The following is a 22140-nucleotide window of genomic DNA, read 5'->3' as shown; positions in this document are numbered from 1 at the left end:
TATGGAACAACTGGAACTCATGGGAGTATTGTTTGTTACAACCATCTTCCTTTGTTTTTTTTTTTTTTGTCCTTTTTGTGACCAGTAAGGGGATCGCAACCCTTGGCCTGGTGTCGCCCGCACCGCGCTCAGCCAGTGAGCGCACCAGCCATCCCTATATAGGATCCGAACCCGCGGCAGGAGCTCCACTGTGCTCCCAGCGCCGCACTCTCCCGAGCGCGCCACGGGCCTGGCCCACAACCATCTTCTAAAACTGTTTGTCAGTATCTAATAAAGCAGAACATATATATATCCTATAACCTAAAACTTCCATCCCTGGATTGTGGTACATCTTTATAATAATGGCCCCCAAGGAATCATGTCTCCCTGGGTCCATATCCTTTTATACTGTAATGCTGTCACTCTTCTCAGCAAGATATCTTTCACCCCCTTTGAATCTGTGGCTGGCCTTGTGACTTGCTTTAACCAAGAAAATACAGCAGAACTGATTTTCCAAAGTTCTAGCACATAGGCCTTAAGAGGCATTGGAGCTGTTGCTCTGCCCCTCTTGGACCCAGCCACCATGTAAAAAAGTCCAGAATATCCTGCTGGACAGACAGGCTGCATAAAAAGAATAGAGGCAACCAAGTTAATAGCCAACACCAAAGTCCCAGACATGTGAAGAAAACCATTTGGACTTTCCTGCCCAGGTGACCTAGAGGAGTGAGCCCAATTGATACCACATAGAACAGAGAAATGCCATTCCCAATGAGCCCTGTTCAAATGCCTGACCACGGAATCTTAAGCAATAAAATGGCTGTTGTTTTTAAGCCACTAAATTTTGGTGTGATTTGTCTTAAAGCAATAGATAACAGTAAATGAGTATGCAGCAAAAGAAATAAATACATATGTTTACCAGAGGGACACATACAAGAATGTGCACAGCAGCACCATTTAAATTGCTGAACTGAAAACAACCCAAATGCCTATAAACAACAGAATGGATAAATTATGGTGTATTCATAAAATGGAATATTATTCACAATAAGAATGACCAAATTACAAAATGGATGACTCTCACAAATACGATATTGAGTAAAAGAAGCCAGACCCAAAAGAATATATACTGTATGATTCCACTTATATAAAGAAGTTCAAAAGCAAGCAAAACTAATCTAAGGTGGAAGTCAAGAAAGTAGTTACTGGGGGCTGGCCCGTGGCTCACTCGGGAGAGTGTGGTGCTGATAACACCAAGGCCACAGGTTCGGATCCTATATAGGGATGGCCGGTTAGCTCACTGGGTGAGCGTTGGTCCTGACAACACCAAGGGTTAAGATCCCTTTACCGGTCATCTTTAAAAAAAAAAAAAAGAAAGAAAGAAAGTAGTTACTGGGGGCTGGCCCGTGGCTCACTCGGGAGAGTGTGGTGCTGATAACACCAAGGCCACAGGTTCGGATCCTATATAGGGATGGCCGGTTAGCTCACTGGGTGAGCGTTGGTCCTGACAACACCAAGGGTTAAGATCCCTTTACCGGTCATCTTTAAAAAAAAAAAAAAGAAAGAAAGAAAGTAGTTACTGGGTGGAATGGGATTGGGTAATAACTAGAAGAGGGCAGGACTGAGGGCTTCTGTGACTCTGATAAAGTTTTATTTCTTGTCCTGGGTGTTGGGTACATGGTGTGCTTATTTTGAGAAAATTTGTTGTTTGATATACTTATAATTTGTATACTTTCTTGTAATGTATGTTATACTTCAAGAAAAAGTTTACATAAAAGTATTATACCACCATCCCCTTCTCTGATAAAAAAAAAATATTTTGTTATATTTTAAAATCACCTGGAGCATTTTTTTAATGCATATTTTTTAAAAATACAAAGTCTGAGTAAATATCTCTGGGCTGGAACCCAGCCATCTGTAGCTCTGAAACTCCATAGTGATTCTGATGAAGTGAGTCCAAATTGAAATATTAGGTCATTAGCAGAAAGACTGCTGTTTCATCATTATTATATTTCCTCTCAAAAATATTTTTGCCAAAGAACACGAAGCACAAACAACTGTCTTCAAATTGCAATTATCTAAAAGAAGATGGCAAAGTACCCACTTCCACCCACTCCCCACTCCTCAGAGGTTTGGCTATTCCACCATTCAGAAAGCTTCTACTGATCATTAAATACTCTAATTAGTTTTATACATATGTACTTAGCTCAAATAATGCCATTAAAACACCATTCTTTATACCACTTTGAAGGGTATTTACCAGATTATTTAAAAAATGCTCCTATATGCCATAAACATTTTAATTAGAGCAAAAAATTGTTGGCCCAAATTAAAGAAAAATGAATTTTTAAGTCTGGCATCTACCATAAAGATAACAACAGGCAGATCTTAATTTGCAAGAGAAATACATGCCTTGTGAATAATTATCACTTTAAAATCATTTTTGAACCACACCTATATTGCCTGTCTCAGCTTCACAATGACTAGATAGATGATAGATAGTCAGATAGATAGATAGACAGATAGTTGATAGAGGTAGATAGATGATAGATGGATAGAAGGATGGACAGACACACAGAAAGACAGATGATAGATAGACAGTACAGATAGTTGATAGAAATAGATGATGGATGGATGGACGGACAGACACACAGACAGACAGGTGATAGACAGATAGGTTAGAATGCCACCTTGTAACAACAAGGTGAAAGGTTCAGATCCCTGTACTGGCAAGCTGCCAAAAAAAATTTTTTTTAAGTGGTTACATCTCCAGCCTGGATAGATAGGTGATATACAGCTAGATACATAGACAGACAGATGATACATACACACATACACACATAGAGCAAGCAGAAAACAAAGACATGATGGGGCCAACTGTGTTTAATCTGCCATTTCCCCCCAGATCTGCTGCAGGAAACACTCAAGATATTTTGATCTCTCAGCAGAAAAGTTTTGTGGATGAAAAATAAACACATTGATTCATTTACTTATTTATTTATTTATGGTGGCTGGAAAAATAAGATCCTCTTTACTAAGCTACCATTGTGCATCAATAGGTTGTGGTTCAAAGAAGGTATTCAACAAATGAATGTTGGATGAAATCTAATTCGATTTTTTGAAAAGTGAAAAAATTAAATGGCCAATTTAGTTGACACCATCCAGAGGGGAAAAAAGCCAGTTGAACTGATTTCACCAGTTGTTGGGTATCATATAGACAAGAGAGATGGGCATCTTTTAAATTTCTTAGTGTTCTCCCATATTCAGAATTTGCATATCTTGACAAGGGCTATTCAATATTTAATGACTACTTTTCAAAAGATTAAACTTTTTACTTACGTGGACTTTGCTCGCACAGATGTGCATAGTTTTCCAACATAAAGGAAAAGAAGTTGGATAGCTGGACAAAATAAAAATACATTAATCAATTAATGAACCCCAAACAGCTACTGTGGCAAATGCTATCAGTGTTCCATGCAAGTCCCCTTACTCTTCTGGGACACTCATCTCCTAGCTGCTACAGGTTCTAAGGGTCACACCTATACCTGCCTCCAGAGGGCTGCTGTGGCAGATAGGCAGCACCACACCCAGAGCTGCACAGATATTATATATATATGCCCCTCCTGGGGGGCTGACTGAAGGAAGGGTACAACAGCCCAGTCCCCCACCTCCCTTGCCCTGCCTGGGCCAAACTGTGATGCATTTCACACTTGAGAAGTCCTGATGGGATAAAGCTGAGGTCAGACTTCTCCAGAAAGCACATTTGTGCCTAGATTCTTCCCCTGTTCTATCTTGCTTTCCTCATTCCCTTACAGGTTTTTTTCTGAGAACACTCCCTCAATAAGTCATTTGTACCGGAATCATTGTCCGAGACTCTGCTTCTAGAAAATCCAACCTAAGATAGCTACTAAATTTTATTCATTATGATCTCTTTTCTTTTTGGTGGTGAGATTAAGAGTTAAGGGAAACTTAAATGCTAAATATATTTGGGAAATAAAGGAAGGGAGGAAGGGAAAGGCGGAAATCGTTCAGCATTCCAACTATCAACTACGTGGTGCCTCTGTGCCTACCAATTATCTGCAAAGACCTGCATTTATACAGCACAAATAATTTCTCCTCCAAGCGCTTCTTCCTATGAAGAGTGAACACTAATGAACTTAATCTCTTTGGGAGAAGGTCTGGGAGTTGAAGGAAGACTTTCCATACAAATATCAAAATGTATGATTTTAATGCTGTTGATGGGTTTGTCAATTAAGTGTCACTAGAAACCACAATGAGATACCACTTCACACCCAGTAGAATAGTTATAATCAAAATAACAAGTGTTGGCAAAAGATGTGGAGAAATTGCAGCCCTCATACACCATTGGGAATGTATAATGGTGCAGCTGGTTTGGAAAATGGTTAGTTACTCAAAAAGTTAAACACTGAATTATCATATGACCCAGCAATTCCACTCCTAGGTATATACCCAAAAGAACTGAAAACATATGTTTACACAAAAACTGGCACACAAATGTTCATACCAGCATTTTCCATAATAGCCAAAAAAAAAAAGGAAACAACACAAATGATCCATTAACTGAGGAATGGATAAATAAAATGTGGTCTACCCATACAATGGAATATTTTATTCAGCCATAAAAAGGAACGAAGTACTGATACATGCTACAACATAGATGAACCTTGAAAACATGCTAAGTGAAAGAAGCCAGACACAAAGGACCACATATTGTGTGATTCCATTTATGTGAAATGGCCAGAACAGGCAAAGCCACAGAGACAGAAAACACATTAGTGATTGTCTAGGGCTTTGGGAGAGGAGAATGGGGGAGTGACTAACTATGTAGTTTTGAGGGGGATGGTGAAAATTTCCTAAAATTGACTGTGGTGGATACACAACTCAGTGAATATACTAAAAATGATTGAATTGTACACTTTAAATAGATTAATTGTATGTTATCTAAATTATATCTCAACAAAGCTATTATTTTTTAAAAAATGAGTCCATAGAAAAGAAAGTACTGATACCAGAATGTCTGTGTATAAAGCATATCAATTTGGGGGCTCACTCTACCTGTATGCTCATCACTTTATGCTACAGTGCTTAAAAAGATAGCCAATACTATGAGCTCCAAATCACGGTAAAGGGAGCATCTTTTGAATCATAGTATATCATTTTCATAGCTGCCATGAATAAAGCCAGCAATTTAATTCTTTTTGAAATTTTCTTAATTATTTTAAAGATTATAATGTAATACATAAATATATGTTTGTTAAAAACTACAAACAATACTAAATGAAAATGAGAAGTCCCTACCCATCTACCAATACCACTCCTGTCCCCAGAATTAACCACTGTAAACAATTTGCTGTGTATCTTTTTCCAGACTTTTACTGTATGTTTAATTTTCTTTCACATATATGGCATAAACTCCATATATTGTCCTACAAGTTGATTTTTTTCATTAACAACTATATTGGAGATCTTTCCAAGATCTTTTTATTGTAAAAAAAAAAGTACCTTTTTTATTAATGAGCATTAAAGCTAGATTTATGTATCCTTTATGCAAGTTTTAAAAAGGCCTTCCTTACCCATGTACATTTTCTTCTAGAACTTTCATAGGTTTGTTCCCAGGAAATTCTTCCCTTTTTTAACTTCTAAAAGTATTTTTTCTTTCATAAACTAACTTTACTTTCTATTAGGGCATACACCCCAAAATAGGATAAGACTATTTTATTAGTTAACTAGACATCTGGCAGCCCTCTAAAAAATGTCAACTTCAAAACTGAAAAACACCATCCACTTCTCAAATGACACTGTCTCAATTCTCATACAATGTCACTACATCCTTTAGTAACACCTTTCACCAAGGTTCCTCAGCTTATAATGGACCTAAACTTTCATTCTTTCAATAACAAGAAGTAAAGACAAGTATTTCACCAAAAGAAGAGAGAAACTTGCAAAACAGACCTGCATTTGCCCTTGTTCATCAGCGTATTCGATGGACTGGAAGATGGTGAGAGCACAGTGTTGTCTGGCCTTCAACTGAGCTCTGTACCTTCGGTACCAGTTCTGGATGATCAATGCGGCTTTTAGCACTGCAAACCCACAGGATATGAAAGTCAGAGAGAAATAGTTACTGTGCAGCTACTGGGGGAAAGTAGGTGCTTCAGAAAAAAAAAATATCAGTCCACCTGGATTCCTAGGTTTTAAGAATATAAAAAAATCCAAATAATGAGATTGACCTTTATGTTTTTCATAAAATGTCTTTAAGTTTCAAACACTCAGAGAATAATGACAGCATAGCTATTAGGAACAGTTTTGGAGTAAGACTTCCTGAATTTAAATCTCAGCTCTGCTAATTACTGTCTATGTGACTTTGGGTGAGTCATTAAAACTCTCTAAGCCTCAGTTTCCTCATCTGTAAAATGGGGATAATGACAGCACCTACCTCTGGCACTACTTAGGCATATTAAATCTATGTATATCCTATAAGGGAGCAATTCTGTTCTTTACTATATACGCCAAAGCAATTCTCAGACAGTCCATAAAGAAGACACATGGAGATGCAACTGCATCTTTGTGGCAGTAGGGAGTTTGATACCAATACAGCCTGGCTGTCCATCGCTAGGAAAGAGACTAGTACCTGTGGTGGGTGCATACCATGGAGTATCATGCCACAACTGGATGCAATGGATTAGATAAACCCACAGCAATGTGGATAGGTCTTTAAAACATAGTGCTTCCGTTGGAATACTTGTTACAAAGTCAGAGACAGAATGAAATATAACATGATACCATTTTATATCAATTAAAAATATACATACACAAAACAACAATATACGTTTCATCAGAATATATATGAAGGAAAAGACACACACTACACTTAATAGAGTGGTTATTTATGGGGGGGGGTGAATAAGCATGGGATACATGGATAAAAGAATGCACAAATTAACATAAGAAAGGGTCTTGCACAAACCAATGACAACAATATACAATGTATTGAGAAGTATGATTCATTCCACCTTCTGCACACAAGAGTCAATTGATAGAAGACAGATGAATAAATAAACACAGCTCCCTCCCTCATAGAGTTACTATGAGGATGAAATGAAATAGTACAGGTGAAGAGTTTAGCCCAATGCCTGGTGTAAAGCACATGCTAAATACATGGCAACGATAAGTAGTGTTTTTTTGTGTGGACTATCCAGGCTTACTGTCTCTCTTCTGGGGCTGGTAACCTTTGAACCATCCTGTAGTTTTATATTATCGAAGAAAGAGATCAGGTGAGATAATGAGATTTAAAATATAGTCTCTTATGTCTCATCAAGTTTTAGAGTAAAGAGCAATCAACACCAGCTGGCTCCTTTTATTCATGCTATCATTTTTCCCAGTTAGCACATAAAAATTAAGAGTTGACTATAACAAGAACAATTTGAGTTCTGAAAGCAGGGATCCAGCCTCCAGTCCTAGCATCCTTTGGTTTAGTACTGCTGTGGTATACTGAGTATATGCCAGGACCTAGTCATCTGAAAATGTTTATTTTTGAGCTTCCCCAAGACTCTTGGGTTTCAGAGTCTTGGGGAAGCTCAAAAATAAACATCTCATCTCATTATTCAGCTTCCAGAAAACCCTGGGGACAGACCTAAGGTCAAGTACCATGATCTGTATGGTAGTAGCATTGCTGAAAAAGCAAGTGTCCTCATGATATCACTGTAGAGAGCCCAGGCACCTGAAAGGCCTGTCCTGTGTGACAGTCACTGTCACGATGAACCAACCTCTCATGTCAGGGGTTCTCGTATTCACCAAGCACAGTGGTGCAGTTCCAGTGCTATTTACTGAGTGCTTGCTGAGGACCAGTCAATGTCTTAGGTCCTGCAGTTCTGAAGCTCAGAGAGACTGAGGAACTTTAAGCTCACTTAGCCAATACATGGAAACGGACATCAAGGATATGAACCCAGGTTTGACTTGCTGGGTAAGTCAGCGAGTCAGACCTGGGTAAGCCCAAGCTCTTAACCTCCACAGAGCTACTGACGTTTCTTTGTGCCTCAGTTTCTTTACCTGTACAATGATGTAGTAGAATAAATGATTACTAAAGTCTTTTCTATTTAGTATTAGCAACATCAATAATAATATCCAAGTTTATTTTATTTCTATAATTAATAATAGATCAAAAGAGCTACCATATGTTAAGGATATACTATAAGACATTCAGTCCTCACAAGTATAATCATCTCCATGCTACCCATAAAGATACTTTGAGTTCAGAGAGGAAAGTATCTTACTCAAAGTCACTTACCTAGTATGGACTCATGTTCTCCGAGTCCAAACCCTGGGCTCTCTCCTCTATAGCCAGTCACTTCATTCTCTAATCTATTTGTCCCTTTTCTTCCTTTGAATATAGCCACCATTTATTGAATGCCTACTATGTGCCTGCACTGGCTAGACACTTTACATATCCTACCACTCCTACTCCTCCCCCACACAGGGAGACAGGCGAGCTAACACCTCCTTCCCATCCTCTGCCTGGCTTCTGTCAAGTCCCCTGTGGGGATCCCGGCCTGCTCTCCAAGGGAGGAGTGGCTGCTCTGTTTGGTAAGCACACAATACATTCCCTGAGCTCTATTCTACCAGTAGGTGCAGACGCTGTGCCTTGAGAGGTATACAGCCATGCTCAGTTTTGTCTTATACTTCCTCTACTGCAAAGTCAGGAAGCTGACCTGCACCCCACCCCCAGCTGGTAATCAGCCATCTCTGCCTGATGCCCTCCTGTACCTGCTCTGTGCACGAACGCCACTTATTAAGCTATCATGTCTCCACTGTACTCCCACCCTTCTCCAGTCAGCTCAGTGGTGCTGAGGCTGGGACTCTGCAGACCCCATTTCAGCTTTGCCAGTTGTTCCTTGTTAGTTCTCTGCCAATAGGGGCAGAAGGAGGGACAAGGGCCACACTCCTTCCTGTCAGCTTCCTGTTCCCATTAGTAGAACCCAGCAACTGCTCTTCCCTCCTGCAGCAGCAGCTGGGTCCAGTTTAGTCTATCCAGCACTTGCAAAATGAGCCTCATGGCAACCCTGAAACACCAGCTCCAGCTGAGCAGCACCTCTTCTTACAGGTCTGAGTTTCAGTTCTGTAGGACCCTCCTCCAAGTGTCTAAAGTGTGATCATTCCAATCTTTTCCCTTTGTTCTCTCAGTCCTAGGAGTGGGAACTTTCCTGCAGTTGCTAACCTCTGCAAACCTTGGAGTTCTTGTTCAGTAATCTAGTGACAATTTAGTGACAGTTCAGATATCTTCTTGACAATTCCTTACCTCCAATTCTCTCTGTTCAAATCACTGTGGTTTCTGCCTCCTGACTAGACCCTGCCTGATGAGCTAGTCTCAGAGGGGTGGGAAAAATAGGTCCTGCTTAGGCCTCAAGCCTCCAACTTCCTGGATGCTCTAAGTCAGGCTCTTACTAGAGTTCTACATTGGGATTTTGAGTACGTGTGCAGCAGTTGATAAAGTGGACTTTGATTCACATCTTGCTGTTGTCCTTTGGGCATAAAGTTCCCTTAGAAATTTCTCCTGGAGAAGGAAGGAGACTGGCAGGGCAGGACTGGGCATACCTACATCAGACCTCTAAAACCTCACTAATTCCTAAGAGTCTACCCACCTACTGTGGGGTAACAGTAGCCAGCTGTGGACCCTCCTCCAGAGCAGGAACCTCCAAAATAGCAAGATGTAGAGCTCAGACATGACAGACCCTACCCGAGGGAGTCACTGGCTCCAAAACCCCCTACCCTGCCCAGAGAGTTGAAGATCTGTATCATCCAGTTCTGAGCTTGCTAGACAGCTTACATCTGCTTCTGCTCCTGCTGCTTCATCATGTAACAGGGCTTTTCTTCCCTGTCACGTTAATTCCATGCAGAAAAAAAAAAGCTACTATCATATGTGTCCCAAGAGCCTTCTATTTTTGTTTCTAGAAGAAAGCAACAACATAGGTTTAATAAGTTACCTGGCCAATTTTGTATGCCCAGCACAGGTGGTTTCTCTATTGCCAAGCTATTTTGTGTTGTTTTGTTTCATTTTTTAATGGATTCTTTTTTCTGGTGGTGATCACTATCATGGTATTTTGCAAGAAATTAAATATCCATGAGCAAGACAAATAATAAATTCAGTACTTTTGCTTTGTGCCAGGCACTGTGCTTGGTGCTTTATGTGGATCATCTAATTTTATTTGATTTGATTTAATCCTCCCGACAGTCCTGTGAAGTGTCATTATTCTTATTTTACAGATAAGGAAACTGAGGCTCAGAAATAACTTGTTTAGGGTCACATCACTTTTCAGTGGGAGAACACAGAGTCAAATCCAGATCTCTGTAATTCCAAAACCTGGGCTCATAACCATTATGCTATACAACCCAGAGTGGCATTTGGAATCAGCCATGAAAAATGAGACTGACTATAGAATACACATTCCTCCCACACCTTCCCCCACCTCACACTCCCTATCCTCCTTACTGTCCCATTGTTCTCCACAGCACTTTTTACCATCCGACATTCTATACAGTCATTTGTTTATGTGTTTATTGTCTACCTTCCCCTGTTAGCTAAGCTACATGAGAACAGGGACTTCATTTTGTTCACTACTGCTTCTCCAGCACCTGGGGCAAGGCTTGGCAATGGATATTTGTTAAATAAACGAATGAATAAATGAATGAATACCTTCTAGGGCTGTTGTAATAACATAATAATGTATTAATAATGCATTAACACAGGTATTAGTAATATATTAATGAACTGATTAATATAAAATGCTTAGCACATGGCCTAGCATATAGGAAGCACTCAATAAATGGTAGATACTTTTTAAAGAAATTGTCTCTGTCACATACAGAATGGGAGAAAGTGTTTTCAAACTACACATCAGACAAGGGGTTAATATCCAGAACATATAAGGAATTCAAACAACTCAAGAGTAAAATACCAAATAACCCAATTAAAAAATGGACAAAGGACCTGAATACACATTTCTCATAAGAAGACATACAAATGGCCAACAAGCACATGAAAAAATGCTCAAAATCACTAATTATCAGGGAAATGCAAATTAAAACCACAGTAGGATATCATCTTGCCCTAGTTAGAATCGCTATTATCAATAAGACAGAAAATAACACATGCTGGCAACCATACAGAGAAAAGGGAACCCTCCTATATTGTTGATGGGAATGTAAATTGGTACAGCCACTGTGGAAAACGGTATGGAGTTTCCTCAGAGAATTAAAAGTATATCAACCTTATGATCCAGCTATCCCACTACTGGGTATATACCCAAAGGAAATGAAATCAATATATCAAAAAGACAGCTGCACTCCTATGTTCATTGCAATGCTATTCACAACAGCCAAGAGGTGGAATCAACCCAAATGCACATCGATGGATGAATGGATTAAAAAACTGTGGTATATTTATACACAATGGAATACTATTCAGCTATAAAAAGAAATGATATCCAATTGTCCGCAACAACATGGATGGAACTGGAAACCATCATGTTAAGTGAAGTAAGTCAGGCACAGAATGACAAATACTAGATGATATCACTCACATGTGGAATCTTAAAAAAAAGAAAAGAAAAAAAGTGGTTCTCATAGAAGTGGAGAGTAGAATAATTGTTATCAGAAGCTGGGAGGGGAGAGAAGTAGGAGTGAGGGAGAAGGGGTGGATTAACAGGTACAAAATTATGCTGTCTACCCTAAGTGAATCATTGTGCAGGATATGCATGTATTGAAACGACAGTGTACTCACAAAAATAAATATAAACTGGAAAAAAAAAAAAGCAAAAAAAATTCTCTCTCTCCAGGCTAACAAATTCTGGTGCCCCGAAGACTTCCTAATTACACATAAGATTTCATTAGAAATTTCACAGACTACTGGACAAACAGGCTACCATCTCAGAACCTGAGAGCCTTGAGCAAGAAGAGACATGCCACCAGGATGCACAGGGTTCACTCCCTTAGAGTCCACAGTCTTGCTCAGCTGTCACTTTCTCGGTGAGGCCTTTCCTCACCACCCTTTCTATAATGACATCTCTCCCCCTATTGCTTATCTCCTACCTTATTTTTTTCTCCATAGCACTCACCATGTGATATAGTATGTATTTTATTTATTTGTTATTGTCTGTTTCCTCCCACTAGAATGTAATCTCCATAAGGGCTGGGATTTTGGTCTGTTGGGTTAGCTGCTATATCCTCATGAGTCTGAAACAGTCCCTGGAACATAGTAGATGCTCAGTAAATATTTGTTGAATGAATGAGTGAATGAATGAAATTACTGTTAAGACTTTCTGTCTTGTGTTTCTCTTCATGCTGACCAGTAGAGTCTTTTTATGTTTGGTTTGTTTTTGTTTTTTAAATAGTAGTTTATTTGACAGATAGTTCTTTAAACAAGAAGTTTCATATACAGAATAAGGCATTTAAAGACTCTCTGCTTTTGAAATTCTACTGGCAGAGGCCTCCTGACGAAGCACCAGGATGGGCGAATATTTAATGTACCTTTAAGGGGCCTGACATCCAATCAGGAGGAGAGAGAGGCACAAGTGTGACAGAGCTGATTAAAAGGAATTCAAATGAACTGGAAATACAATGAAACCTCTTATGGTAAAAGGTTTTAAGCCAGGAGGAAAGGCATCCACTACCTCGGCTGTTTAAAGCCTGATGAAAATAGGGTATGGCTCAACTCTGGCCTGGGACCACCATTTTCATTATTGTTATTTTTGTTTACAGATATTCTACATCTGCCATCTGCAGATCTCACTGTGGCTGTCCCAGTGAAACTTCCACCTTAACTGGAAAAGCACCTCAAAGCACATGTGCAGTGGACATGAGATGGTCACAAAGCCTGCTTCTTGGGCAGCAAGGAAAGCAAAGCCATGATGAGACTTGCTCATCCACAAACTCTGGCATATTTGCAGAGCAAGGGCACAACCAGAGTCCCTGTCCCTGGAAAGTATTTTTCTTAAACAAGAGGGAAACAAGAAAGTAAAGCATGAGGCCCAGTCTCCTAGCAATGACAGACATTTTAAACAAAACTATCGCTTTTCCCAAACGACAAAAGAGATCATAATTTTATCATTCTCAGAAACCTCTGGCCTTCCAGTTAGAGAAGAGTAAAAATTAGAGGTCATTTCTATGACTTTTTATTTACTTACTCATTCTCCCACCCACCAACCCCATCCACATTGGTTAATAAAAATAAGTTCTGAATTTGTAATCAGGAGACTTCCATTTTGGTCCTGACTCAATCGGGTACCAGTTGTGCAACCTCAGGCAAATTACTTAACTGCTCTGGTCCTCAGCTTCTCATCTAAATAATGAGAACTTTGGATTATGTTATCTCTAAGATCCTTTCCAGTAATAAAATACTCTAAGTCATCCATCTATTTTTTTAAATTTATTTTTATTTTTTAATGGACCTCAAGAGCTTGTTTGGAGGTTCTAGCAGGGGAGCGCAGCTACTCGTATACCCTTGATCGAAGAGTGGTCCTCTCCTCGTCCTCTTCGACCCAGTGCACAGTTTTGGGAGGGACACACATGGAGCAGTGAGAGAGGAAGGGACACCTGCCTAGACACCCAGATCAGCCAAATCAACCCTGGTGATCAATGGGGTGACAGATGTCACAGCCAGATCACCCTCACATCCATCCATTTTTTTAATGCCACAGTTGCAGTCCACCTACTATTGCACATAACAAATCTGATAATAACCATTCAAGGACAAAATATGAAGTGTAAAACTAAACACTCAAACCAGAAACTTCTGGACAAAGAAGACAAATTCTAAAGCCAACTCAAAAATAAATGAATAAATCTGAATTATCCCTGTAGAAAAATACAGTCTTTGGCTTTCCCATCAAAGAATCGTAGCTAAAGTTTGCTAGCAATTGGTTTGGGAACACTAAACATTACACCTATTACTTCTCCTTCAAACAGTCTAAAATATAATTACTGTGTATGATCTGTTAACTGGTTCAAGTGATAGCCAATAGAAGATGGGGAAAGACAGATGGGAAAGAAAGTGAAGACAAGAGGGGGCTGGGAGGCAGAAACACATGCGAAGGATCTAACACTTAGAGGTTTCAATGAAGACCAACAGATCAGAGAATGGGATGATAATCATGAAGATTTCAGGGGTGAAGTCATTCCAAGTGACCATAGGGGCCAAGAAATGGGAGTGAACAGCCAAAGTTGAGTAGAAGAGAGGGTTGCTGGAGTTTAGGAGATCAAGGAACTGAGACATTAAAGCGTTTTGGAGCTATCCATATGTACAGGGAAGATACTCAGGATGATGCTGACACTTGGTGAGTCTCCAATGAGTGAGGAAGTTGGCAGAAAGTAAAAACAAGGAAGGGGGCCTCTCAAGCAGTTGTGAATGGCTTGATTGTTAAGATTTTTAAACAACTAAATTAACTAGATGTTTTACCAAGAATCCTACCAAGAATTAAAGAAATATTTGGTTTGCTATTTAGCATTTTTAAATTTTTAAATAGACATAGAGAACAAATACTTTTGAAAAGGATAATCTCCATTAGAGAAATTTTTTATTTGTCATAGCTTAAGCATCACACTTCAAAGCCAAAAAAGGATAGACTCTGTTGGCTCCTTAGCACTTAGAGAAATTGAATAGATGCATTTCTAAGTGGTCTCAAGGGAAGAAATAAAATAAAATATATCAATGTTCTCAAAGTGCTCCACGGGAAAAAAAAAAAAAAAAAGGCAATAGATTATTAATTGAAAACCCATTAACATAAAATTTTAAGTGTAAAGTGAAGTTCAGGAGAATGAATTTGCAATGTTTAATTTCCGTTATGTGGATAAGTTCCAATTCTCCAAGTCAGGGTAGCATATCAGAAGAGGCAAATAAGAACTTTGGAATCTGTCAGATCTTGTTCCAGTTCTGGCTCAGCCATCAACTAGTGTGTCACTTTGAGAAGTTCTTTAATCTAAGTCTCAGTTTCCTCATATACAAAAGGAGATTAATCAAAGCTTCCTCCAAGTGTTTTGATGAGAAATAATTAATGTAGTAGGCACCCAATAAATTATAGCTATTATTAATATTCTCTTGTATATCACAAAAGAAGTGAAATAACAACAATAACAATAACAGTACAAAATCAATGCTACTTCTCTACATAGAAGGTGGATGGCCCACAAGAAGGGGATATCCTCGATTTCATATGTAAGCTACTCTTTCTCAAAACTGCCATTGTACTCCAGAGGCAGAGTACTGTGGTGAGGCTAAATGACTAAGCAGGCAAAAGAAAACCCTTATCACCAGTCAGATCACTAGAAACTAGGAATCAAGCTGTAGCCTTGGTCTGCCACTTACTAGCTATGTACTCTTAAGCAAATCACTTTGCCTCTCAAAGCCTCAGTTTCCTTTTCTGTAAATTGAGAACAACCCTTCACAAGGTTGTGAAGATCAAATGGATGTGAAAGGGCCTGGCCAACTATAAAAGCACTATGCAAATAAAAGATACTTTATATAAGTATATTTCATTAAAGCAAGTTTCTGAAGGCAGCAACATCAGGAGGCAGCATAAAAAGGTGTAATGGTTGACAGTAAAAAACACTTTTTAGTCAGAATTCCTTGGGTTCAAACCCCAACTCTGGCAGTTGTAAGTTGTATAACTTTACCAAGTACTTACCTTGCTGAGCATGAGCTGCTTCAACTATATAAACAGGAATAATAACACTTTACTTATGTTTATTGCAAGAATTAAATAAAATATATGTAGAATATGTTGAACACTCTGGATTACAGTTAGTAATCAGAAAATAATAGCTATATTTTCTATCAAGAGCTTTCAAAATATTCATAGCCCTTGACACAGTAATTTCATACCTAATCACCTAAATATGGGAATAGTCCAAAATAAGGAAAAAGCTTTGCACAAAGAAATTCTTCACAATGTTATTCATATTAGTTAAAAAAAGGTCCAAAGTTAGAATAATTAAGCATATTATGGCCTATCTACTAAATGAAATATTAAGCAATGGCTAAAACGATGTTTAAAAAGCATTTAGGGCCGGCCCGTGGCTCACTTGGGAGAGTGTAGTGCTGATAACACCAAGGCCGTGGGTTCAGATCCCTATATAGGGATGGCCGGTTAGCTCCCTCGGGAGAGCGTGGTGCTGACAACACCAAGTCAAGGATTAAGATCCCCTTACCGCTCATCTTTAAAAAAAAAAGCATTCATAACAACTTGAGAAATGTTTATAAAATAACATTTTAGTACTAAAAGTGATGGTACAAAAAAACTAATATTTAAGACGATCAAAAATCCACACTCCACACACAAAAAAAAGCTGGGAGGAAATTATCAGAATGTTAAAAGTCATTATCTTTGGGTAGTGAAATGATGAATGAGTATTAATTACTTCCAATTGCTCTTCTATATTTTCCAAAATTTCTAAATGAGAAAAAATATTTTATGGATAAAAGGTTTGTCTATGGATAAATGTAAGTAAACATCATTGCATCAGCTTCCAGCAGATTTATTATTATGAGATCATATTATGAACTCATAATAAACAATTGACATATTCAAAAAGACATAATGAAAGAATAAAAAGAATCATAAGGGAATATTCTGAATAAGTATATGCTAACAAATTAAATAACTTAGATGAAATGGACAAATTCATAAAAGAACACAAGCCACCAAAATGATTCAAGAAGAAATAGGAAATCTGAATAGATCTATAATAAGTAAAGAGATAGAATAAGTAATCAAAAAACTACCCACAAAAAAATCCCATGCCCAGGTAGCTTCACTGATGAATTCTACCAAATGTTTAAAGAATTAATATCAATTCTTCACAAATTCTTCCAAAAAATGGAAAAGGGAACACTTTCCAACTCATTCTGAGTCCAGTATTACTCTGATATCAAAACCAGAAAAAAAAAAAAATCACAAGAAAAGGAAACTATAGACCAATCTTTCTTATGAATATAGATGGAAAATTCCTCTACAAAATACTAGCAAGCTGAATCCAACAATATATACAAAGCATTATACCAAGTGGGATTTATCCCAGGAATGCAAAGTTGGTTTAACATGTGAAATTCAATTAACATAATATGCCATATCATAAAATAAAGGACAAAAAGCACATGATCATCTCAATACATGCAGAAAAAGCATCTGATAAAATTAAACATCACTTTGTAATTAAAAAAACAATCAACAAACTAGGAACAGGAGCAAATGTCTTCAACCTGATAAAGACCATCTGCGAAAAAGCCACAGCTAATATACTTAAAGGTGAATGACTGAATGCTTTACCCCTAAGATCAGAAAAAAGACAAGGATGTCTACTCTCACATTTCTATTCAACATTCTAATGGAGATTCTTAGGACAATTAGGCAAGAAAATGAAATAAAAGGCATTGGAAAGGAAGAAGTAAACCTATCTCTATTTGCAGATAACATGATTTGTAAATAAAAATTCCGAAGGAATCCACTAAAAATCTATTATAGCTAACGAATGAACTCAGCAAGGTTTTAGGATATAAGGCCGGACACAAAAGGTCACATTATGTATGATTCCATTTACATAAAATGTCCAGAATGGATAAATACATAGAGACAGAATGCAGATTGTTGGCTGCCAGGGGCTGGGGGGAGAGGGAAATAGGGAGAAACTGCTTAATGGATAAGGGGCTTTACTTTGGAGTGATGGAAATGTTTTGGAACTAGATACGGATGGCGGTTGGACAACACTGTGCATGTACCAAATGCCACTGAATAGTTCACTTTATGATGTTAATTTTATGTTATATGAATTCCACCTCAATAAATTATTTGAAAAAGGAAGCAATCCAAAAATCTAAGCTAATACACCCATTTACATGCAGCATTTTAAAAGTTGAAAAATATTTCAAAAAGAGAGTGAATTTGCTTTTCCAAGTTGGGCTTGGACTTTTTTTTTTTTTAACCTAAGAAATTTGGCTAAATTTAAAGAGCTATGAGTAATTCTAGATAGAAAAAGATAATTACACTCTTCACTCTGCTGATAAATTACTACTATGGAATTAGTTCAGTTGGAGCTTTCGAAAGATTTACTTCATGACATGCTTACAGATTTGAAAGAGTTAGTGCACCTCCCATGTCCCTTCCTACTTTCAGAGATTAGTTTGCTAATTCGTCAGCACAAATCAGCTAGGACGGAGAACAACATCTGATTTCCAAAGGAAAACATCCCACATTAATTAGTATAGAATACTCTGCATCCTAAACTCTTCACCCTAAGCCTGAGTAAACTTCCAAAACCAAGATGTAGAACAGAAACTGGGAAAATTATCTATAACCTAGATAACAAAAGAAGGAGTTCAGGGGCAAATTATTCATATAATTGTTCCAGCTTACTTATCTGTTTTTATTTTAATTTGCTTGTGCATGCTACATCCCTTAAACACTCAGTGGAGTTTCAACTAGATTCCAGTAGCCATGAGAAAGAACCTCAGTACAAAGTAAGCAAAGTAAATATTAAAAAAAAATATTTAAGCCTCTAATTATATGGGGGTGGGGGGGCATGTCATCTATTTAGAAACAATACACTTTTTTTTGGAAACAAATGATCTAGTATACCCCCATTCTCCCTAGAATATCTTAAAATCATGAGGCAAATCTCATGAAGCTCTGTGTTGAACAGATATAAAAAATAATGTGATCACCAAGTTATAAAATCTAATAAAAATTCAGAGATGCTACTAAATGTCACATAGGTATGGATATAGCTACTTATAAGAGTATTGAGGAAACAGATATAAATGACAGTGTCTTTCTTGTTCCCTGCCGCTAAGTTTTAAATTTGAGATTTTATATTGGTACTTTTTCAACTGAAATTAAATCAAACATAAAATATCTCTTAGATAATACTTTATGGTACATCATAAATTCAAAGTTACATCTTCCTAAAGGTAGTTTCCCATGTTCCCCCAATATTTCACCTTCAGTTCAAGTGATGATGCCTTGTACAAAATCATACAGGGCAGCTCAAGAACCGTGGCAGTAAACAGGGAGAGGATGAATCCGACTCATTCGCCCCTTTTCATTCATAAACACAGGCATGTTCCCAGCACTCACCTGTCTCAGATTTCCTGTCTTTCATTGAAGAACTGCCACACCCCATGACTTTTATCTAAATCCTATGTGTTCGTGATCCAACTTCTGATTCCAAGACAGAATGCGAAAAGTCCCTCCCTTTTTACTCTGCGAGGAGCCACTCTTAGCTGATCCCTTTCGGTCAGATACTAATGAGGAAGACACAGAAGGGAGGAGAGAAAACTGCCAGTTAATAACATGGTATCTAGGGGGGTGCTCGGCAGGAATCATTTTATGCTTCTCTGAATTGCTGTTCATCATGTGATATGGAAAGTGATCAGACATAATGTAATCCTGATTTATTTTCTAAAACACAGCAGCAGCTACAGAGCAGCTATAGATTGCTTTTCTGGTACACATAAATTATAGTTTCCACATGTCTAGGTCAGATCAAGCTCTGTATAAAATAAAGCGTTAAAAATGAAAAGAAAAATTGAAATGTAAAAGTCTACAATTTTCTCATTGAAATATAGGGAATGGGATAGGGAGAAGCTGACGTAATTTAATTGTTTTAGTTTTAAGCTCAAAGTAATTAAATCTATCTGGGTTTTTATAAATACAAACTGGAGGCTGACTATGAGACAACAACATATTTAAACAACTGTCAAAATTCAAATCAAAGTGAGTTCTTTGACAATATTTCTCAGAATCAGTTGGGGATGCTTGTTTAAAAAAAAGGAGGCTCAAGACTTCCCCCAAAATTTAGGAGTCCTAATCTGTGAGAGCGTCCTTTTTAGAAAAGCTCTCCAGGCATTGCTGAGGCCCCTCCAAAGTCTACCCTCATGCTCACTAGGCCTTCTGATGAGTTTGCACAATTGGCATGTCCATAACCACTTGATGGGAGTTTTCAACAAAATCCCTTTATATATAGTATACCATTTCATCACTTTTTGGGGTAATGTTTCCTTTATTTTGTGATGCTCCAAACCAGCCTGATCTAATATATTTGCATTTCTTGAAGAGAACAAAGTCAGAGAACAACTGATTCTGGACTCTATCTGACATGTCTGTTTTTCCATTACTACACTAAAAGCTTCAAAATTTCAAGTCAACTAAAGAAAGGGAAAACTAAAAGAGTAAAATATTTAATCTATGGGAATATTTCTAAAACAATAACCTGAACAAACAGATTTTCTAATCAGAGCGTGGCCTGATTCTTTCTTGTACTGAATTAATTAACCCTCCTAAACTGGGTTATTTCCAAATTTGATAGGCATTTCTTTTATGTCTTCCTTATCTACATCATGGATAAAGAATGTTAACAAGGTCAGGTCTAAGGGCAGAACAAGCCCTGTGGCATTCCACTCTAGACCACTCTCCAGGGTCATCACAGATCCATTACATTCACATATTCTGAGCGTACTTATATTTGTTCAGTTAGCTGGTAAATTCACCTATCGTAACTGTCATCTTATTTATCTATGAGACATCCTGAGAAATTTTACTAAATATTTTAATAAAATTACAATATATGGTTTGATACCTTGACATTCCAGCCTACCCCAGCAAAAGGAGGAGGAGAAAAGGAAAGAAGGAAGGAGAGAAGGGAGGGAGAAAGAGAGAAAGGATTTCAGTTTAGCATAATTTTTAATAACAGAATCATAGAAGTTTAAAGGTTGGAAATACCTTTAAAATTACCTACTATTTACACAAAGGGCAAGGAAGTTAAAGCAACTTGCCTAGTGTCACAGAGACCCATGGTTGTCAAACTTTGCTGCAATTAGAATCATCTGGGGAAATTTTAAAATTCCCAACTCAGCCTGCACCTCATTAAATCAGAATTTAATCTGGGTTTTTCAACTTCAATTCTTTAAATCAGGGTTTTAAAAGTACTGATGCCCAAGTCCTACCCCCAGAGGTTCTGATGTAATTGGTATTGGGCGGGGGTGGGCATCCATATTCTAATATGCGGCAAAGTTTGACAATCTCTAATAGGGACAATGTTTTAGTGAACCCATGATGATGCCTAGTGATCATCACAATTTCCTCGAAATGCTTTGAATCCATCTATTTGAAACCAAATTTTCCCAGAGGTCATGTCACGCTTACAAGTCTGTGGCTTCTGGCATCTACACTTTTCTCATTTTTGAAACTGAGATACAACTGATCTATCTCCATGCTCAAGAATTTCTCAAAGGTCATCTTGAGTGCCTATGAGGACACATCTGCTGGTTCCTTCATCACCCTTTGAAGTAATTCATCTAGTCCTGGAGACATTCTTCACGTGCCTAGACTGGTGCTCTCTGACTTGAGTACTCATAAGATTTATAGAGGTGGGGGGGAGATAAAAAACATAGACTCCCAGACTTTACTGACAATACTCGGATTCAAAAAGTCCAAGGGCCTGGGAATTTACATTTAAAGTGCACTCTTCGGGGGCCTTTGACACAGGCAGTCCTCATATCTCAGTGTGACAAACACTGCTCTCCAACAGTATCCATTTCTCTCTTGGGCTTTGTTTCATTCTTATGCTATTTTTTTCTACCCCTTTTTATGAATACATGAGAGGTGAGCATTGAGTTGGCCACGAACACTGACTGGACAAATGTTTGATAAATGCTCAATAAATGAATGAATAAAGGAATAAATATTTCTAGGCCAGAGTTCTTTAAAAAATTAACTGCTAAAAGTCATCATTAGTCCATTATTTTGTGCACAGATACATGCTATTCGATTATACAAAGTCTTTTATTGAACTAGAAAAATGAATTGTGCTTATACATCCATTTTTAAAGAAAATTTTAAAAGCATGACAGAAAGGAATAATAATTGTTCTAGAAGTCTTTGGTTATTTACCAGAAAAAATTAATTGGCTATGAGAATTTTTACATTATTAAATAATTATTAAGATTTTTTAAACTGTTTTTCTTTCTCGGTTAACAGATTTAAAAAAAAATCAGTTCTTTTTGGGCCGGCCTGGTGGCGCACTGCTACAGTGCGCCGCTTGGGAAGCGCGGCGGCGCTCCCGCCGAGGGTTCGGATCCCACATACAGACCAGCCGCTCACTGGC

The 22140-nt window shown here is 38.0% G+C and overlaps 1 protein-coding gene across 1 annotated transcript in view; it reads right to left on the bottom strand.

The window, feature by feature from the left end:
- PPEF1 (protein phosphatase, EF-hand calcium binding domain 1) overlaps positions 1-22140 on the bottom strand; it is a 117235-nt gene that overhangs the window by 70185 nt on the left and 24910 nt on the right. The window contains exons 4-6 of the mRNA XM_008579852.1: positions 19113-19279; positions 5950-6077; positions 3316-3376 (exon numbers count right to left, since the gene is read on the bottom strand). Of these exons, the coding sequence (XP_008578074.1) occupies positions 3316-3376; positions 5950-6077; positions 19113-19158 (235 nt within the window). The 5' untranslated portion in view covers positions 19159-19279. The remainder of the gene's footprint in view (positions 1-3315; positions 3377-5949; positions 6078-19112; positions 19280-22140) is intronic.

Source organism: Galeopterus variegatus, unplaced genomic scaffold (assembly GCF_000696425.1).
Source record: "Galeopterus variegatus unplaced genomic scaffold, G_variegatus-3.0.2 Scaffold82, whole genome shotgun sequence".
In the NCBI taxonomy this organism is placed as follows: domain Eukaryota; kingdom Metazoa; phylum Chordata; class Mammalia; order Dermoptera; family Cynocephalidae; genus Galeopterus; species Galeopterus variegatus.
This window is presented reverse-complemented; position numbering and strand designations above follow the sequence as displayed.